Source organism: Aotus nancymaae, unplaced genomic scaffold (genome assembly GCF_030222135.1).
Source record: "Aotus nancymaae isolate 86718 unplaced genomic scaffold, 86718_ANA_hifiasm-v0.15.2.pri h1tg000038l, whole genome shotgun sequence".
NCBI classification, from domain to species: Eukaryota; Metazoa; Chordata; class Mammalia; order Primates; family Aotidae; genus Aotus; species Aotus nancymaae.
The window spans coordinates 6,010,984-6,028,366 of NW_026988452.1; the positions used below are offsets into that span (position 1 = coordinate 6,010,984).

At 36.2% G+C, this 17,383-nt stretch overlaps 1 protein-coding gene across 9 annotated transcripts in view; it reads right to left on the reverse strand.

Moving 5' to 3' along the window:
- GOLGA4 (golgin A4) overlaps positions 1 to 17,383 on the reverse strand; it is a 119,737-nt gene that overhangs the window by 19,994 nt on the left and 82,360 nt on the right. For 7 of the 9 annotated variants that reach the window (XM_064360145.1, XM_064360144.1, XM_064360143.1 and 4 more), the window contains 7 exons: positions 16,741 to 16,862; positions 15,875 to 16,005; positions 9,499 to 9,612; positions 7,638 to 7,658; positions 7,109 to 7,177; positions 4,940 to 5,015; positions 109 to 212 (listed from right to left, as the gene is read on the reverse strand). In XM_064360145.1, the coding sequence (XP_064216215.1) occupies positions 109 to 212; positions 4,940 to 5,015; positions 7,109 to 7,177; positions 7,638 to 7,658; positions 9,499 to 9,612; positions 15,875 to 16,005; positions 16,741 to 16,862 (637 nt within the window). The remainder of the gene's footprint in view (positions 1 to 108; positions 213 to 4,939; positions 5,016 to 7,108; positions 7,178 to 7,637; positions 7,659 to 9,498; positions 9,613 to 15,874; positions 16,006 to 16,740; positions 16,863 to 17,383) is intronic. The other 2 variants (XM_064360146.1, XM_064360147.1) reach the window with 1 other exon arrangement.

The window sequence follows — 17,383 nt, forward strand, 5'->3', positions numbered from 1 at the left end:
TGATTTGCTAATAGTAAACATATGGCATTCATATGTGTATTAAAAGTAGACACAACTTATTTCTTTTAAAATTAAACTACACACCAAATCACGGGACATGAGTTATACCTTAGTCTCACGACCCATCATATACTCAAAAAGCACTTTTCGCAAATACTCAAACTCGGTAGGTTCTCCAAAGAGTGACACATCAGTATGATACAAATTTCCACCTGTCAAATAAAAAATAGATCAAATTGTAAGGACAAAACCAGGCAAACTACTTATTACTGATAAAAATTGATTTAAAAAACAACCAGTGGAACAAAGAGAGGCATTACTTTTATACTGTATCATACTGTATTGTATACATACATGCACACTAAACATTCCAATTACTATTTTATGCTTGGAAGAGAAAATAAGAATTCCTATAACAATTTTATTTCTCACATCTTTTTCTCTTCCTCCTCTTTCTTCCAGCCTTTTATTGTAATTGTACATTACTTTGGGTTTAGAATTTAAATAACCATTTGTTCAGTGAAAACAAATAAAACTGTGTTATGTGTCAGTTACATATACCTAACGAGCAAAATGTTAAAAGTCAGATAATACAAAGCATTGGTGAGGATGTGAAACAATGGAGACTCTTGTGTACTACCACGAGAGGAAACTGATAACAAGCACTATATATGACAATTTGGTATTGCTTTTAAACCTTTCTATCATAGAAAACAAGCATATTATATGACACAGAAATTCAATTATTAGCAACATAACCTGGAGAAACACTTCACATGTACAGTAGGAGTCAATGTTTATTTACACTGTTTATAAAACAAAACTGCAACAACTCAAATGTCCACCAACAGAATATGCTGTGACATAAAGATATAATGTATTATTATTAAATTCAGCATGGAAAATGGTCAAATTATAGCTTCACACATCAGAATGAATCTCAAAATGATAATGTTGGATAAAAAAATAAAGTTACATAGGACATATACAGTATGATGTCATTTCTATACAGCCCAAAATATATAAAACATTAATATTGATTTTTTTTAAAGGAACTAGTTATGTTGTAATATAATAACAGCAGTTACTGTTGGGAAACAAGAGAGATAGAAGAACTACAGAGCAGCACAAGAAGCCTGAAAAGAAATGGCTTTAACTTGAAGACTAGTTGTTCTGGATGGTGGCTTCTGAAGTGTTAAATAGCCTCCATACATTAAATTTACATTACATGTACCATATGTTTGGAATACTTTTTAAGTGTATACTTTTAGAAGACTCCACTCACTCAAATCGTACTTTGCAATTATAGAGTTCTAAGAACTAAGTGATAATAATACATTATTTCCTCTTTGTAATGTATCCTTATATATATATCGTACTTAAGTGTTTTATTCCTCTACATCTATACAAAATGCAGAACTTCTCAGAAAATAAGTAATTTTATTAAACATGCAGGTTACTTTCTTTTTGAGATGGAGTCTTGCTCTGTTGCCCAGGCTGGAGTGCAGTGGCGTGAACTCAGCTCACTGCACCTCTGCCTCCCGGGTTCAAGTAATTCTCCTGCCTCAGCCTCTCAAGTAGCTGGGATTACAGGCACACACAACCACACATGGATAATTTTTGTATTTTTAATAGAGACAGGGTTTCACCATGTTGGTCAGGCTCAAACTCCTGACCTTGTGATCCACCTGCCTCAGCTCCCAAAGTTCTGGGATTACAGCCATGAGCCACCGCGCCCAGCCAGATTACTTTTTTTATAGCTATTTTCCAGGACAGGGAATTAATATTACTTTCCAATATTTGTGTCTCTTCTTGACTTCTCCCAAACAGTGGTACAAAAGACTTTTTAGCTTTTATTTCTGGTTTTAAGCAATTATGAGTGGAAACTAGTTACTGTTCACATAAAGAGGCTTTCAAAATTGTCTACTCATTGCCTCTAATGGGGCTTTCCAAATAACTTCATCTAGTACCACTCAGTATTTTAAAATCCACACTTTATCTGGGCCAAATTCCAAAATGTATAACTGAAAAATCCACTTGACATTTAACACAATTTTATCTGTGTGTTTCAGATAATTTTATAACATCACCTTGCTCGGATTTTCCTCAAAAAATGCATGATGCCTTTAAAATATGCATTTATTTAGAAAATAAATATTACATTTATAATCACATCAAATAATAAATGTAATAAAAGAGGTAGCAGATTACTACTGAGAACAATAAACATCATTATTATTTTGAGACAGGGTCTCACTGTCACCCAGGATAGAGTGCAGAGGTACAATCACAGCTCCCTGCAGCATCAACTTCCTGGACTCAAGTGATCCTCCCACCTCAGCCTCCCGCGTAGCTGGGACTATAGGCACCTGCCACCAAGCCTAGCTGACTTTTCTTCTAGAGACAGGGTCCCACTACGTTCTCCAGCTTAGTCTCGAACTCCTGGGCTCAAGAGATCCTCCCACCTCAGTCTCCCAAAGTGCTGGGATTATTGGCATAAATCACTGTGCCCAGCCAATAAACATTATTGACTGATATTAAAGACATATGTAAATGTTGAGGTATACTGTGATTATGGGTTGGAGAATCAATACCATATAAAAGCCAATTCTCTTTAATTTTTCTATAAATTCAATGCAAGCTTAATCAAAACCCTCCCAGGAATGTTGTATGTATGCATGTATGCCACTTAACAAGATGATTTTAAAATTTGTGAGGACATTCAAAGGGCTAAGAATAGTTAAGCAATTTTTAAGGAAAAAGTGGGAGGGTTTCCCCAGCCAGATATCAATGCTTATTATGAGGTGAAAATTATTAAGATAGTGAAGGCTGGGCATGGTGGCTCACTCTTGTAATCTCAGCACTTTGGGAGGCCAAGGCAGGCGGATCACTTAAGGCCAGGAGTTCAAGACCAGACTGGGTAACGTAGAGAGACCTCATGGCTACCAAAAAAAAACAAAAACAAACAAACAAACAAAAAGACAGGGAGGTATTAGAACAGGCATAGACCAATTGATCAATGAAACACGCTAGAAGTACCAGAAACAGATCTTCAAAAATACAGACTAACTGGCCAGGAACAGTGGTTCATGCCTGTAGTCCCAGCATTTTGGGAGGCCAAGGCAGGTGGATCACATGAGGTCAAGAGTCCGAGAACAGCCTAGCCAACATAGCGAAACCCCATCTCTCCTAAAAATACAAAACTTAGCCGGGTGTGGTCATGTGTGCCTGTAATCCCAGCTACTTGGGATGCTGAGACACAAGAATTGCTTGAACCCCAGAGGCAGAGGTCACAGTGAGCCAAAGCTGTGCCACTGCACTCCAGCACAGGCAACAGGGTAAGAATCTGACTGAAAAGAAAAAAAGAAAGAAAAATTACAGACTCACTGAAACTGGTAAACAGAATTTATCCTGCTTTTCTTGTTTGAGTTGTACCTCAAGGTAACCATATAGATAATATGGAGAAGTTCCTATTTATAGAAGAATTCCAATTAATATATGCACAAGAAATGGTAGAATTTGACTAACACCATTATGCAACCACTACTGAAGTAATAGATCTAGGAAGTTACCAATGGATGCTAAGATCTGATGAAAAGTGATGGATCACACCTGGAACTATGTGGTAGATCTTAAAATCATAGATCTTAAAATCATGTCATGTATCTTTTGATGCAAGACAACAAGAATTACACAACTTCCTTTATGAAGCACTATTGTCAAAGCAAATCTAAATCTAATCAATCAGTCCTAAATGTGATCAAGCCTCTAGTTCTACCTACCAGTGGACAGAGGACTCTATGGAGATGGAATCCAGAAATTTAAGAATGTGGTCCATCCTGTATGACAAGTAACTTGGTTTTCTCAACAAATACATGATAAAAGCAAAGGTGGAGAAGGACCCAGAGTTCAAAACAGACTTAAGTAATTTTTCAATCAAATGCAATGTATAAGCACTGTTTGGCTCCTGATTCAAATTCACCAACTGTTTACCACTGCCAAAAGAAAACATTTATGAGGCCAAGTGTGGTGGCTCACACCTGTAACCCCAGGACTTTAGGAGGCTGAGGCGGGCAGGGAGTTCGAAACAAGTCTGGCCAACATGGTGAAACCCCATCTCTCACGAAAATATAAAAATTAGCTGGGTGTCCCAGCTACTTGGGAAGCTGAGGGAGAAGAATCCTTTGAACCCAGGAGGTGGAGGTTGCAGTGAGCTGCAGTCAGCTAAGATCAAAGTGCTGGGATTACCGGCGTGAGCCACCGCGCCTGGCCAGGTTACTATCTTTCTTTCCTTAAAACCAGCTGTTAAAAATAACAAAGGTAAAATATATTCATTTTAAAAAAAACAGATTAACCACATGGAATACTATTCAGCCTCTAAAGAGAAGAAAATTCTGTCATTGGAACAACATGGATGAACCTGGAAGACATTATATTAAGTGAAATAAGCCAGGTGCAGAAAGGTAAATACCACATAATCTCACTTATAAGTCAAGCAGAGTAAAATGGTGGTTATCAGGGACTGTCGGGGAGGGGAAGATGCTGTCCAAAGGATATAAAATTTCAGTTCAATAAGGAAGAATAAGTTCAAGAGATCTATTGTACAATATGGTCACTACAGTTCATGTATTATTTCCCCCCCAATTTATTGTATTCTTGAAAATTGTCAAAACAGTAGATTTTAAAGTGTTCTCAACACACACACAAAGGTAGTATGTCAGATAATCCACTTAAATTTAACCATTTGACAATGAATATATAACTCAAAATATCCTATTGCACACAATCAACATATGCATTATCAATTAAGAGAAAATAAAATCATTAAAATTTTAAAATGAGAAAAATGATATAAATTAGCAAAGACAAAAATAAAAATCACGCACAAATCCACCAGTAAAAGATAACGATGAAGAACATGATAAGAGATCATCCTTACCTTTGTAAGGTGTCCCCACAGTTGTTGCATATACATTCTTTTCATATTTCTTCAAATGGTCTTCTAAATTGTGAATCTAAAAATAACAAATAATCAGACCACATAATAAGATTCATAGGGAAACTGTATGTAAGAAAAAGAAAGATTAGTGCCAAAGGAAGAGAAAGATTTAAGATTTTTTAATGCTGAAGACAGAATATAGGAAAATAAAATTAAAACAAATTATTTAGAGCAAAAATTGTTTCTGGAAAAAAAAACCCTAAAACTAATGATTTCTTAGATATGATACCAAAAGAACAGATAATAAAAGAAAAAATACATAAATGGCACTTTACTAAAATTAGAAACTTTTGTACATCAACAGACACTATCAAAGAAATAAAAAGACAACCTATAGAGTGGGAGAAAATATTTGCAAATGAAATATCTGATAAGGGACTTGTCTCAAGTACATATAAAGAGCATTTACAACTCAACCAGACAATACAGGTAAAAAATGGGCAAAGGACTCAAGTAGACATTGCTCCAAAGAAAACTTATAAATGGCCAAAGAGCCATTTGAAAAATGAAATGAAAACATGTTTGCCATGACTGGTCACTAGAGAAATGCAAAATAAAAGCACAACAAGGTATCACCACTTATTGATTAGGATGGCAATAATCAAAAAACCAGTTGGTGAGGATGTGGAGACATTTATAGTTTGTTGATGGTAATGTAAAACGGTATAGCCACTGTAGAAAAGTTTGGCAGTTCCTCAAAAAGTTAAACATAGAATTACTGTAGGATACAGTAATTCCACTCCTGTGTATATACCCAAAAGAACTGGAAACAAGCGTTTAAACAAAAACCTGAACTCAATGTTTCTAGTAGCACTGTTCACTATAGGCAGAAGGAAACAACCCAAATGTCCATCAACTGATGAACGGATAAACAAAATGCAGTATATTCAAACAATGGGATATAATTCAGTCATAAAAAGAAATTAAATATTGTTATATTTCTATAAGATGGATGAATCTTGAAACATGCTAAGTTAAAAAAAAAAAAAAAGCCTGACATAAAAGGTCATGCACTGTATTATTCCATTTATATGAAATACCCAGAATCGGCAAATCCATAGAGACAGAAAGCAGATGAGTGGTTGCTAGGTGTTATGGGGAGGAGGTAATGGGGAGTGACCGCTTAATGGGTATGGAGTTTCCTTTTGGGGTGATGAAATATTTTGGAACTGGGTAACAGTGATGGTTTCACAACACTGTAAATGAACTAAATGTCAATGAACTGTGTACTTTAAAATGGTAACTTTTAATGTGTATATTCCCACAATAAAAATAGCTAATCCAAAAATTGTTATGCTAGTGCAGTTTTCAAGATTTGATTCAGTTTTCAAGAAGAGTTGTAAAGCAATAATCTTGAGAATAGATGGAAAAGCTAAATTAGTGGTGAAACAAAAAAATAAAGTAACATTGGGACTTAGGACCTATCTTTATGAAATTTTTAGAAATACTATGCAGAATTTCAAACATATTCCAAGAAAGTATAGTACAATCAGTTCCTGTATACCCATCTATCACTCAGTTCTAACAATTACCAAGATTTTTGTCTGTATGAATTTTAAAAGAACTGGGAAAATCCCTGGAAATTTCACCTTCAAACTTAGCCTGCTGATTTGAGCCACTATTCCTCCCAGAGTTTGGAAAAAGACTTTCCTAATGATCATATACCACATATCCTGGTGTGTTTGTACTGTGCATCCTTGAAGGTGTACACACATGGTCCTATTTAAATTACTTTCATATACTGTCCATCACATCTGGGCAAATTAAATTAGGGCAATTTAACCACTTGGAAAAAGTACCAAAGATACATGACTATTTTCTTTCTGATAAAAGAAAAAAATAACTTGTTTGTAGAACATAAATTATACAAATACAAATTGTTATCCAAAATATTAAGCATTCAAAATAATATGATACAAATGTTCTTGCTTCAATATATATGATCATGAATTTATAAAGAAAACCTCTAGTACCTTTGGATGTGGAAATAAAATTTCCTGTGTGTAAGACTGAAAATTTTCCAAGTCAACTATTTAAAAATTAGCTGAGATCCAAGCATATACTAGCATAACTTTAGTTCAAAATAAAAGGTACCAATTAGGCCTGTACCTGTTCTCGGAACTCCTGCTCTTTCAATTTCCAATCACTGATTAAAGTCGTCTTCTGCGCTAGCTGTGTCTGAAAGAACAAGAAGTCAGATCTGAAATGCACATAGGTTTCATTATTGCCCCACACATTTCTGTAGTGCTTGGAAATTTTTCCATGTTAAAAGTCTCTTTATGTTTTAACTTATAAAACTGAATACTTCAAAAACGCATGACTTTCAGGCAAATTCAAAGAACCAGTCTTGGTTGGGTGTGGTGGCTCATGCCTGTAATCCTAGCACTTTGAGAGGCCAAGGCAGGGGAATTGCCTTAGCTCAGGAGTTTCAGACCAGCCTGGCCAACATGGCAACACCCCATTGCTACTAAAAATACAAAAAAAAAAAAATTGGTCATTCGGGAGGCTGAGGCATGAGAATCACTTGAACCCAGAGGCTGCCATAAACCGAGATCGCACCACTGCACTCCAGCCTAGGCAACAGCCTGGGCAATAGAGGAAAACTCTGTCTAAAAAAAAAAGGAAGAATTAGTCTTACCTGTAGCTCCATAATTGTTTCCTGAAAAAATGAGTAAAGACAAAAATGAGTCTATGCAGTAACAGCTATAAGAAACAGTAAAACAAAGCAATATAAAAATATAAGGAAATAAGAAGTCAGGGTTAAGAGCTTAAGGGCGTGGTCAGACTTGAGGTAAGGCAACTTTAAATATTCGCTTCTAAACAAATGGTTTATTTTGTTATACAAAATATTATACTTTAAATATATAACATTTTTGCCTATGATTCTCAAACATAGGTAAACACAAAGAAGAGCTAAAGGCCACCCACCAAACTTCTAATAACGATTACCACTTGGGAAAGGGAGATGCCCACCAAGGAGGGTTTTATTCTGTATACTTCTGTATTAACTGACTCTTTTACAACAAGCACATGTTCATGTGTTATTTTATAATTTTAAATAATTAAAGATACTGACATCTATTTAAAGCCTGTAGGCCCTTTAGGGAAAGTTCTAAAGCATTGTTTCTGGGAATCCACTCTGAACTACAATCACAAATTACTCTTCATGAAACTCAACACTGGTATGCAATTTAAGATAGCTAGAAGCCCCAGAAGATGCTCCAGAAGGATAAAAAATTTATGAAGAATAAAACAGAAAAAAAAATATCTAGAGTAGAAATACAAATTGGGGATATTTTCTTACCTTTCTTATGACACAAGGTAAAGGACTCAGAAGTCCTTCTTAATATTTCATAATGTTTCAATACTCTATGGCATCCTGACACAAGTTAAAATGTCACTATATGCAATATTAATTCTTTGATACTAAGGAAAAGCTCATGTTACATACACAGTGAAATATATTTTAAAAGAACTAACTTAGTTATTAAAGAGAAAGAGAAAATGGTCCTCTCAACTTGCTCAGTGCTTACAACTGACATATGCCTACCAAGCAGCACAGCGTAGCAAAGCTCTTTATAGAGGCCCTTTCTCGGCATGGTGGGTAAGTCATCCATGTAATTCGTTGTCTATTAAGAATTGTTATCTGGTAACCGACATTTTGTAATGAATCTTCTCCAGGATAAAGTCATAGTGACTACCCACTGTCCCATTACCCTCATGACTGTGCTATGAAAAGACCATCCTGGATGAGTGAGAACACTTTAGGCAGCAGAAAAGCATAGTGCCAGCCCTCTCCAACTATGGGTGTATGCTGCTGAGGTGCACAGTAGGACAAGAAGCTACAGAGCAAACATGGTCTACCTTTCACAGTGTCAATTTTACTTAAGGACTGGGATTATTAAAAAAAAAAAAAAAAAAAAAAAAGCTTAGATTTGCAGGCTACTTCTCTTTGAATTCAGTCCAATTTTCCAAAATCATTGCATTATATTTGCATCTGATCCATTCACCAAAAAGAAAGCTAGAAATTGTTTTTACTAATAGTATACAACTAAAAACATCATTTTTATGTGACTACAACTAAGGATTTTTAGAATATAAAATTAACATGAATTTTTAGCACAAAAATCCAAAAACCTAAAACTATCACATTTATGATGACCATTTTTAGCTAGGCTCCAGGGTTATAAGATCCACTTTCCTCTGCTATTCTTTCCATGGAAAAGATGGAGAAGCACTGGTATAACAAAATGCCTAGGCTTTGAAGTCTCGTAGATTTGGTTTAAATTCTCACCACAACATTCACTGTGTGAGCTTGAACATTTTATTTAATCTCTTTGAACATTAGTTTATGTGTCTATAAAACGGAGGTAAAAATCTCAAAGGGTTTTTGTTAGGATTAAATGAGATAAATATGTATGTATGTTAGTAGGCTAGTCAAATCACAGAAATGACAATGTTTTCAAGAAACACATGCAGCAAACTCAAACTCCTCTCACATTATCGTTGCCAGGGCTCTCCTCCTGCTCCAGCTTTTGCTGATATTTCTTCTGCAGCTCCTCAAGTTGAGTCTGCAGGTCCATTACTTTGGCAGTCATTTCTTCTTCACGAGCCTTTAGGATTTAAAAAAAAAAGCATTAGTAAACAAACATATCAAAAAAGCACTCTGGAGAAACAACATGGTGTAGAGAAAACTACCTCTGTAGGGAATTAAACATTTAAGTTTTTAAGACACACTACTGCTTTTATTTTATTTATTTATTTATTTTTTTTTTTTTTTGAGACGGAGTCTTGCTCTGTTGCCAGGCTGGAGTGCAGTGGTGCAATCTCCGCTCACTGCAACCTCCGCCTCCTGGGTTCAAGCGATTCTTCCACCTCAGCCTCCCGAGTAGCTGGGACCACAGGCACCTGCCACCACACCCAGCTAATTTTTGTATTTTTAGTACAGATGGGGTTTCACTATGTTGGCCAGGATGGTCTCGATCGCTTGACCTTGTGATCCGCCCACCTCAGCCTCCCAAAGTGCTGGGATTACAGGTGTGAGCCACCACGACCTGCCTAATAAATTAATTATTGTGCTCTAAGCACTTTCCTTCATGCCCCACTTTAAACTCCAAACCCTTTCCAATGCTCATTATTCTTAGGATATCATTTTTTTTTACCATCACTCCCTCTCTCCTCATCCCAAAATGCTCATCAAGCTGTTTATTTCCCCTTAAACTAGGGTTCCCAGGTTTAAACAACAATTAGGTATTTAACAGAATTGTGACAGAACTACAGTATATATCCTGTGTTTTAAGACTTCAGCCTTTTCTATATTGGAACTTGATTTCTATAAAACATTCATTAAAATGAAGTATTAGGTAATTTCATACACAGTACTACCCAACCAAGTGGCAATTTACTGATCACCAGAAGTTATGGGGTTTTTGGTTTTTCTCACCCTCTTTACTTAGGCTGTGTAAATCAACAGATGGTCCTTTGTCCTAGTTCGGCAAACCTGCACATCTCCTATATATCTACCCCCACCAGTGGTTTTCTGAGGCAAAATGTTCGACTAAAATCTATTTTTGGAAAAAAAAAAAATTAGTTACTGTCCAATGTGCTGGCAACCAGTGTAGTGACTTCCTTTGCCCCAAACTTCACACAAAACAGACAAGGTTCAATTAGAAAAAGCAATGTGTGACTTATTGGTCCAATATTCCTACTTGGACCAAAATTTGGCATATAAATTATCCTCTCTTCTGTTTTGACTGCCCTGGTAAAAGGTTGTTGTCCATCCTTACATTCCTTCATTTATCTTGGTCATTGCCACAACCGATTATACAGAGCAACCCAGACTTCTCTTTATTCTTATAAATCTTGCAATAATCTTTGTGCTAAAAGAATATTTGGAACTGGAATCTTGATCTGATTTGAGTAATGATGGCAAGTGTTTGCTGAGCAAAACACTTCACAGGAAAAACAACCACAAACAGACATCTGATTTAACAGACACTGACTTGCCAAAAACAAAAACATCACTCTCAAAAACAAATGCAAACATAGTTAGGCCCTGTGGCACAAAATAAGGCAACAAATCATAGAGCATTTGGAAAATCTAATTTTAAATACCACCTGCCATGAAATTTTCTTAGACTTAATTGCAAAAACAAATCCCTTTTCTCAACATAAGTTAAGCATAGGTCTCTACTAGATATCCCCAGATATCTTAGATGTCTTCCCACTGAGGCACACATTAACTGGGCCTCTACCTCTAAAACACTGTCAACCAAAAATTGTTGTAAATATGTCACTGCTCTCTGTCTTGGTTTGCTAGCGTCTCTTGCATGGCTGTGTCAGCGTAGCTCAGCCTTGTTTGAAAGGATAACCTCTATAGCTACTTATTTAGTCAGGCTCAGTTTCTAATACGATAATTAACTATGGCGGACATTTCCTTTGACATCTGTGGGATACTAATCTAAAGAAAGCCCTCCAATAATTAGAAAAGAAACTTTGATGTGTCATTTCTAATTTAAGGAACAGTTACATAATTTCCTTAATAAAAGCCTCCTAGTCTTCTTTTAAGACTAAAAAAGGTGCATTGTTGCTTTGAAGTAAAAACACTAAGAAAAACTAAGATGACTCTTTATGTAAACACATAAGAGATTATGTCTCAAAAACTACTAATTATGCCAAAACTAAATCACTAAAATACAGTCAATGTTAAAAAGAAACCAATTTTGTATCTAATATAGCTTTAGGAGATACTCTCCAAGTGAGACTGCTCTGAGATTGGGATTAGGCTATTTGGTAAGCACTCTTACTTGTGAGCCTCCAACTTGTGAGTCACCATACCCTCCTCCCAAATGAATTCTTCCTCCCTGCCGACTGTGTGTCACCTCCTTCAAATTTAGCAAGTGCTAGTATGTGCCAGGTGCTGGGCCAAATTCTCAAGACTAGAGAAGAACAAAATTTCTTTTCTAGAGAGATGCTTATAATCTAAGGGAGAAGACAGATTCATTAATACACTCCTACACACATATGTATATATGACAAAAATCACGTATGTTAAGTAACAAATATAGATGAGTACCAAGGAACACAGATGCAATTAATTATATTTAAGAGGTTTCAAAAAAAAACTAACAAGTGAAAAACAACATAGAAAGGTATATTCAAAAAGCTACCTTTTGAGTAGGAAAGGGAAAAAATAAAAATATATTTCATCTTTGCTTGTTGACATAATAAAATACTGGAGTACTGCATAAGAATCTAATGGTTGCTGGTGGAGGGAGAAGAGGAAGAGGACACAACACAGAGGAGGAATGGGTACGATTCTCATTATACATGTATGCCATCTCCAAGAATACTTTCTAATATTACTTTAATCTTTAAGCCATATGAATATATTTGATTCAAAATTTTTTTCTAAACAAAAATTAAATTTAACAATTTTTATTTTTATTTTTTGTTTTTTTTTTTTTGAGACAGGGTCTCACTGTCACCCAAGCTGGAATGAAGAGGCACAGTCACAGCTCAATACAACCTTGACCTCCCAAGTTCAAGCAATTCTCCTGCCTCAGCCTCCCAAAGTGCTGGGATGACAGGAATAAGCCACTGGGCCTAATGCTTCCCCCTTTCTTTTAGCCAGAAGAGAGATGGTCATGCCTGCACTAATTTATGAAGCATGAGAATGTGATTTTAGGCACACAGAAAAGCATGTACAATGGAAACATACGGTCAAGAAAAAGCTATGGTTGAGTTTGGCTGGAACACAGACCAAACTGGACAAGGCATCACTGTGACAACGGGAAACCACTGCACATACTTAGGAGGAAAAGTAATAAAATCAAGCCTTTGTTTCCAGATAGAAAATGACTCTGACAGACGACTATGTTAGGAAAAAAAGACTTCAGTAAGGGGATTAGGTAGAACGTTAATGCAACAGATCGGGCCAGATGAAAAAATGGCAGCAGAGACTACGGTAGCAGTTGCGGAGTTAAGAGGAGAGGAACAGGCAACACGACTCTCAGGATACTTTAAACCACATCCTAGGAGCCCATTATATGTCAGATAATTGTGCTGTGGAGATAAGCAGATTTAATGACCGAATAGGTACATGAATACATATGTGTGTGGTGTTTAGAGACATAAAAAGTGGGAATGAAAGATGTCAAAAGTTGCCAGCTTCTTCAAATGGAGGAATGGTAAGAATGTTATTCAAGGTAGGAAAATGAAAATGTGCCTGTGCTCAAACTTGCTATTAACAAATCACAGAATTATTTTAATAGGCAACAAAAATGCAGCATTCTGCAATGTCATCACTGAGATAAATCATCAATCTGATAATAGCTTTTAAGAAGGGGTAAAAAACACTACTACAGGCTGGGTGCTGTGGCTCACACCTATAATCCCAGCACTTTGGGAGGCCAAGGTGGGTGGATCATGAGGTCAGGAGTTCGAGATCAGCCTGACCAATATGGTGAAATTCTGTCTCTACTAAAAATACAAAAATTAGCCGAGGGTGGTGGTGTGCACCTGTAGTCCCAGCTACACAGGGGGCTGAGGCAAGAGAATCGCTTGAACCTGGGAAGCAGAGGTTGCGGTCAGCCGATATGAAGCCACTGCACTCCAGCCTGGGTACAGAGCAAGACTCTGTCTCAAAAACTAAACAAAACAACAACACTACTCCATAATACATACAAATCCCATATGAAACTCCAATCCTAGAAATTTTTAAATGGGACAATGGTAGAGATGTCTTTGAATCAAAGCAATACAGTGTTTGCTAAGAATTGCTAATAGCCCTTTTTAGTAGTATTTGCATTTTTAAAAAAGTTCTTCAGGATAGAGTATATACCGGGGATGTTTAGATGGGGACTGGCTCTTTAATTACAAAGTCAGCCCTAGTCCTGGCAGTTGAAAGTCTAAGGCTACATTATTCAATATAGTAGCTACTAGCTACCCTAGAACTGTGGCTATTGAGAACTTGAAATGTTGCTATTCCAAATTGAGATGAAATGTAAAAACACAGTGAATTTCAAAGAATTTATATGTATGTATACATTTTTAATACTGACTACATATTGAAATGATAGTATTTTGGTTATATTGCATTGGTAGCATATATTATTAAAATTAAGTTCACCTGTTTCCTTTTTGTTTGTTTGTTTTTTGAATGTGGCTACTAGAAAACTTTAAATTACAATATGGCTCACATTTGTGGCTTGCATTGTATTTCTGATGGTAGTGCTGGTCCAAGGCACAGGAAAGGATTTGGGGAAGAGTCCATGCCACTCCCTTGCCTACCCTCTGCTTCTTGTCTACTACTCTAAGCCTGAAGCTTGAAGGACAATTTCCTTAACTTCCCTAATATACAGCAGATTTCTAAGCAGGAACCATGTCAAAGGGTCTACAGTAACCTGTCTCTCTGTTCCCTCACCCTTCTACCTAAAAGCTTTGTCATGACTTTAGAAAAGTCTACCATCTGCTACTCCACACATCCGGAGACAGAGAAATAGTTCACAAAAGGGAATTCTAGAGCTATGGCACAATTTACTCCCTGCAAATGAATCTCCCTGACTTAATTATCCATGATAAATAACTGCTTTCTCTAAGTTCCTTTCTTAGGAAGAAGTCTTTTTTTATGACATGTGTAAAGCTAACGAGGAATCACTGCTCTACCACTCACTATGTAGTTTTAGGGAAATAACACTGAACTGTTTTTTTCCCTCTGAAAAACAAAAACAGGAAAAAAAAAAAAAAAGAAGATAGAACTAAACTAGCTTTACTGTCTCTTCTAATTCCAACACTCTCTAGGCATTCAAGAAACAATACTTTTTTAAAATTTAGCAGATATATATACTCTATGGAAATACAAGAAAATGTGAAATTATTTAAATCTTTTCATAATGATATATAAAGCTCAAGAATTATAAAAGGTGGCATTTACAGGCATGTGTTATATTTTGGAATCTTAGCCATTTCAATTACATTTAAAATAATTATTATTAGAATCTGTTCCTGACTCAGATTTCTGCTGACATAGTCAGCTGAGGCATGATTCTTTGATGTATGAATTCTTAATCACCAAAAGATTCTTGGCATATAGTGAAATAAGGCTCAGAGTAACTATAGAATCTGTAACCCAACCAAGAACAATTTATATTGTATTACATTCAAAAATGTTTTCTTAGAGTCCAAGGTACTAACTAGCATAAGGTACTAACTAGCATTTATGATTTATCTTCGTGGTGTATCTTCATGGCTTATCTTATTTTGCTAATGGCAATGCATTAGTGGCATATTCTAATTGCAACATAGCATTAGTAGAGTAAGTACTCTGAAATAACTTTCCACTAAATATAAAAGATTTGGCTTATGCTTTCCATTTTTTCCCATTTTTTTTTCTCCTGAGACCAATACAACCTCCACATATTGGGTAGAGATGGAATAGTTACCCGGCCCTCCCAGAAAGATCCCAGCTAAGTTAAGCAGCCACATTTAAACACAAACTCACTATCCCATTACTTAGACTTCACCTAAGCACAAGGCCTTGATTCTTAGTCCGGTTCTCTCACATTTCAGTCAGAATCTGTAAGGCAGATGGGAAAACACCTATTCTCCCTTTTAGTAACTATTGTTGCTTCAATACTATCAAGGGGACTGTGCTGCCTGGTAAGTAGAATCCGATCAGGAAACTACAATCCTGGCAGAAATCAGTTCGACTCTATAAATCTGTATATAATATAAAAGAATTAATTTGAATAATATTGAGCCCAAAAAAACCCTTTTCAATCAAAAAAACACACTGGAAAAGGAAATCTTTGGTAGTACCATGAAATCTATTACAGCTAAATTTCTAAAGTAAGAGACAGAAAATAAGGTGCATACATCAAGAATTTCTTCATATTTTTTGGCTGTTCGTTTTAGATCATCATCTTTCTCAGCAATTTTTTTAAGTAACTGATTTGTCTCTTCTTGATGGCTTTCTAAAAGTTCAGCCTCCACCTCCTGGGCCTTATCTAGTAAATAAAAATGGACACACACAAGGAAACACATTAGTCAAGAGTTAATATTTATATCTCAATTTTAGAAACAACTTTCATTCCAATTAATTTTGGTGAAGTTTAATTTTATATAAGCATTGTAAGATGTTTAATGAGACATCTAGTTCAACACTGATCAAATGTCTCCCTGAGCAAAAGTGTCTTTTCTTTTTTTTTTTCTTGAGACGAACTCTGACTCTGTCACCCAGGCTGGAGTGCAATGGCATGATCTCAGCTCACTGCAACCTCCGCCTCCCAGGTTCAAGCAATTCTCTTGCCTCAGCCTCCTGAGTAGCTGGGACTACAGGCCCGTGCCACCGTACTCAGCTAATTTTTGTATTTTTAGTAGAGATGGGGTTTCAACATCTTGGCCAGGCTGGTCTCGAACTCCTGACCTCACGATCCACCCGCCTCGGCCTCCCAAAGTGCTAGGATTACAGGCGTGAGCCACCTCGCCCGGCCCACAAGTGTCGTTATAAAGTAATTAATTAGTTAATTCTTTCAGATTCTTTTACTTGCTCCCCCTCCTCTCCTTAAGGTAAGTCATTGCCAAGCAGAGCAAGTTCCCATTAGATAATGTTCTGGGGCAAAAAATTACTTCTTCTCCAGTTTAATGACTTAATGCACTTACCACAAGTGCAAAAATAATAAGCTTAAATTATAGCCTCTGCTAATATAATTGTTCCTTATGGAAATTAAACCTTTACTTACTGATAGTTTCCTTTATGGTCATTTCCAGCTCTTGTTCCTTTTGTGCCAGCTGAGTATTAAACTCCCTCATCAGCTGTTTTAATGTGGAATTGTGCTTCAGTTCAAGATCTTCCTGCTCCTGTCTGAGTAACAGAAATGTACAGTTAACTGCTGCCACACAAAGAACAAGCTGCAAAGAGCTACCTGATCTTCAAAACAGTGCAAACAGTATAAGTTCACTGTATGAAAACATTTTTCAGAGAGAGAGAGAGAGAGAGAGAGAGAGAGAGAGAGAGAGAGAGAGAGAGAGAGAGAGAGAGAGAGTGTGTGTGTGTGTGTGTGTGTGTGTAAGGACATATCAACTATGATCACCTCTAAGGAGTGGTCCTGGGGACCAGAGAATTTTTGTTTTCCACTTTAAATTTTTTTTTCAAAATACATCTACGTTATATAATAATAACGCTAATACTAAAAACAAAGAAACAAAAAGAAAATAATTACTTAGATATGTCCCTAATAACCAGAATCTTATATGGAAGAAAAGGTTTTTCTCCCCTAAATGGACATGGAATAACACTGTCATTTGCCCTAAATTGTTTTTCTTTCTCCTCATACTTAACGTATTGGATTTACATTTAATATTTTGGGTTGGCGAGACTTGCCC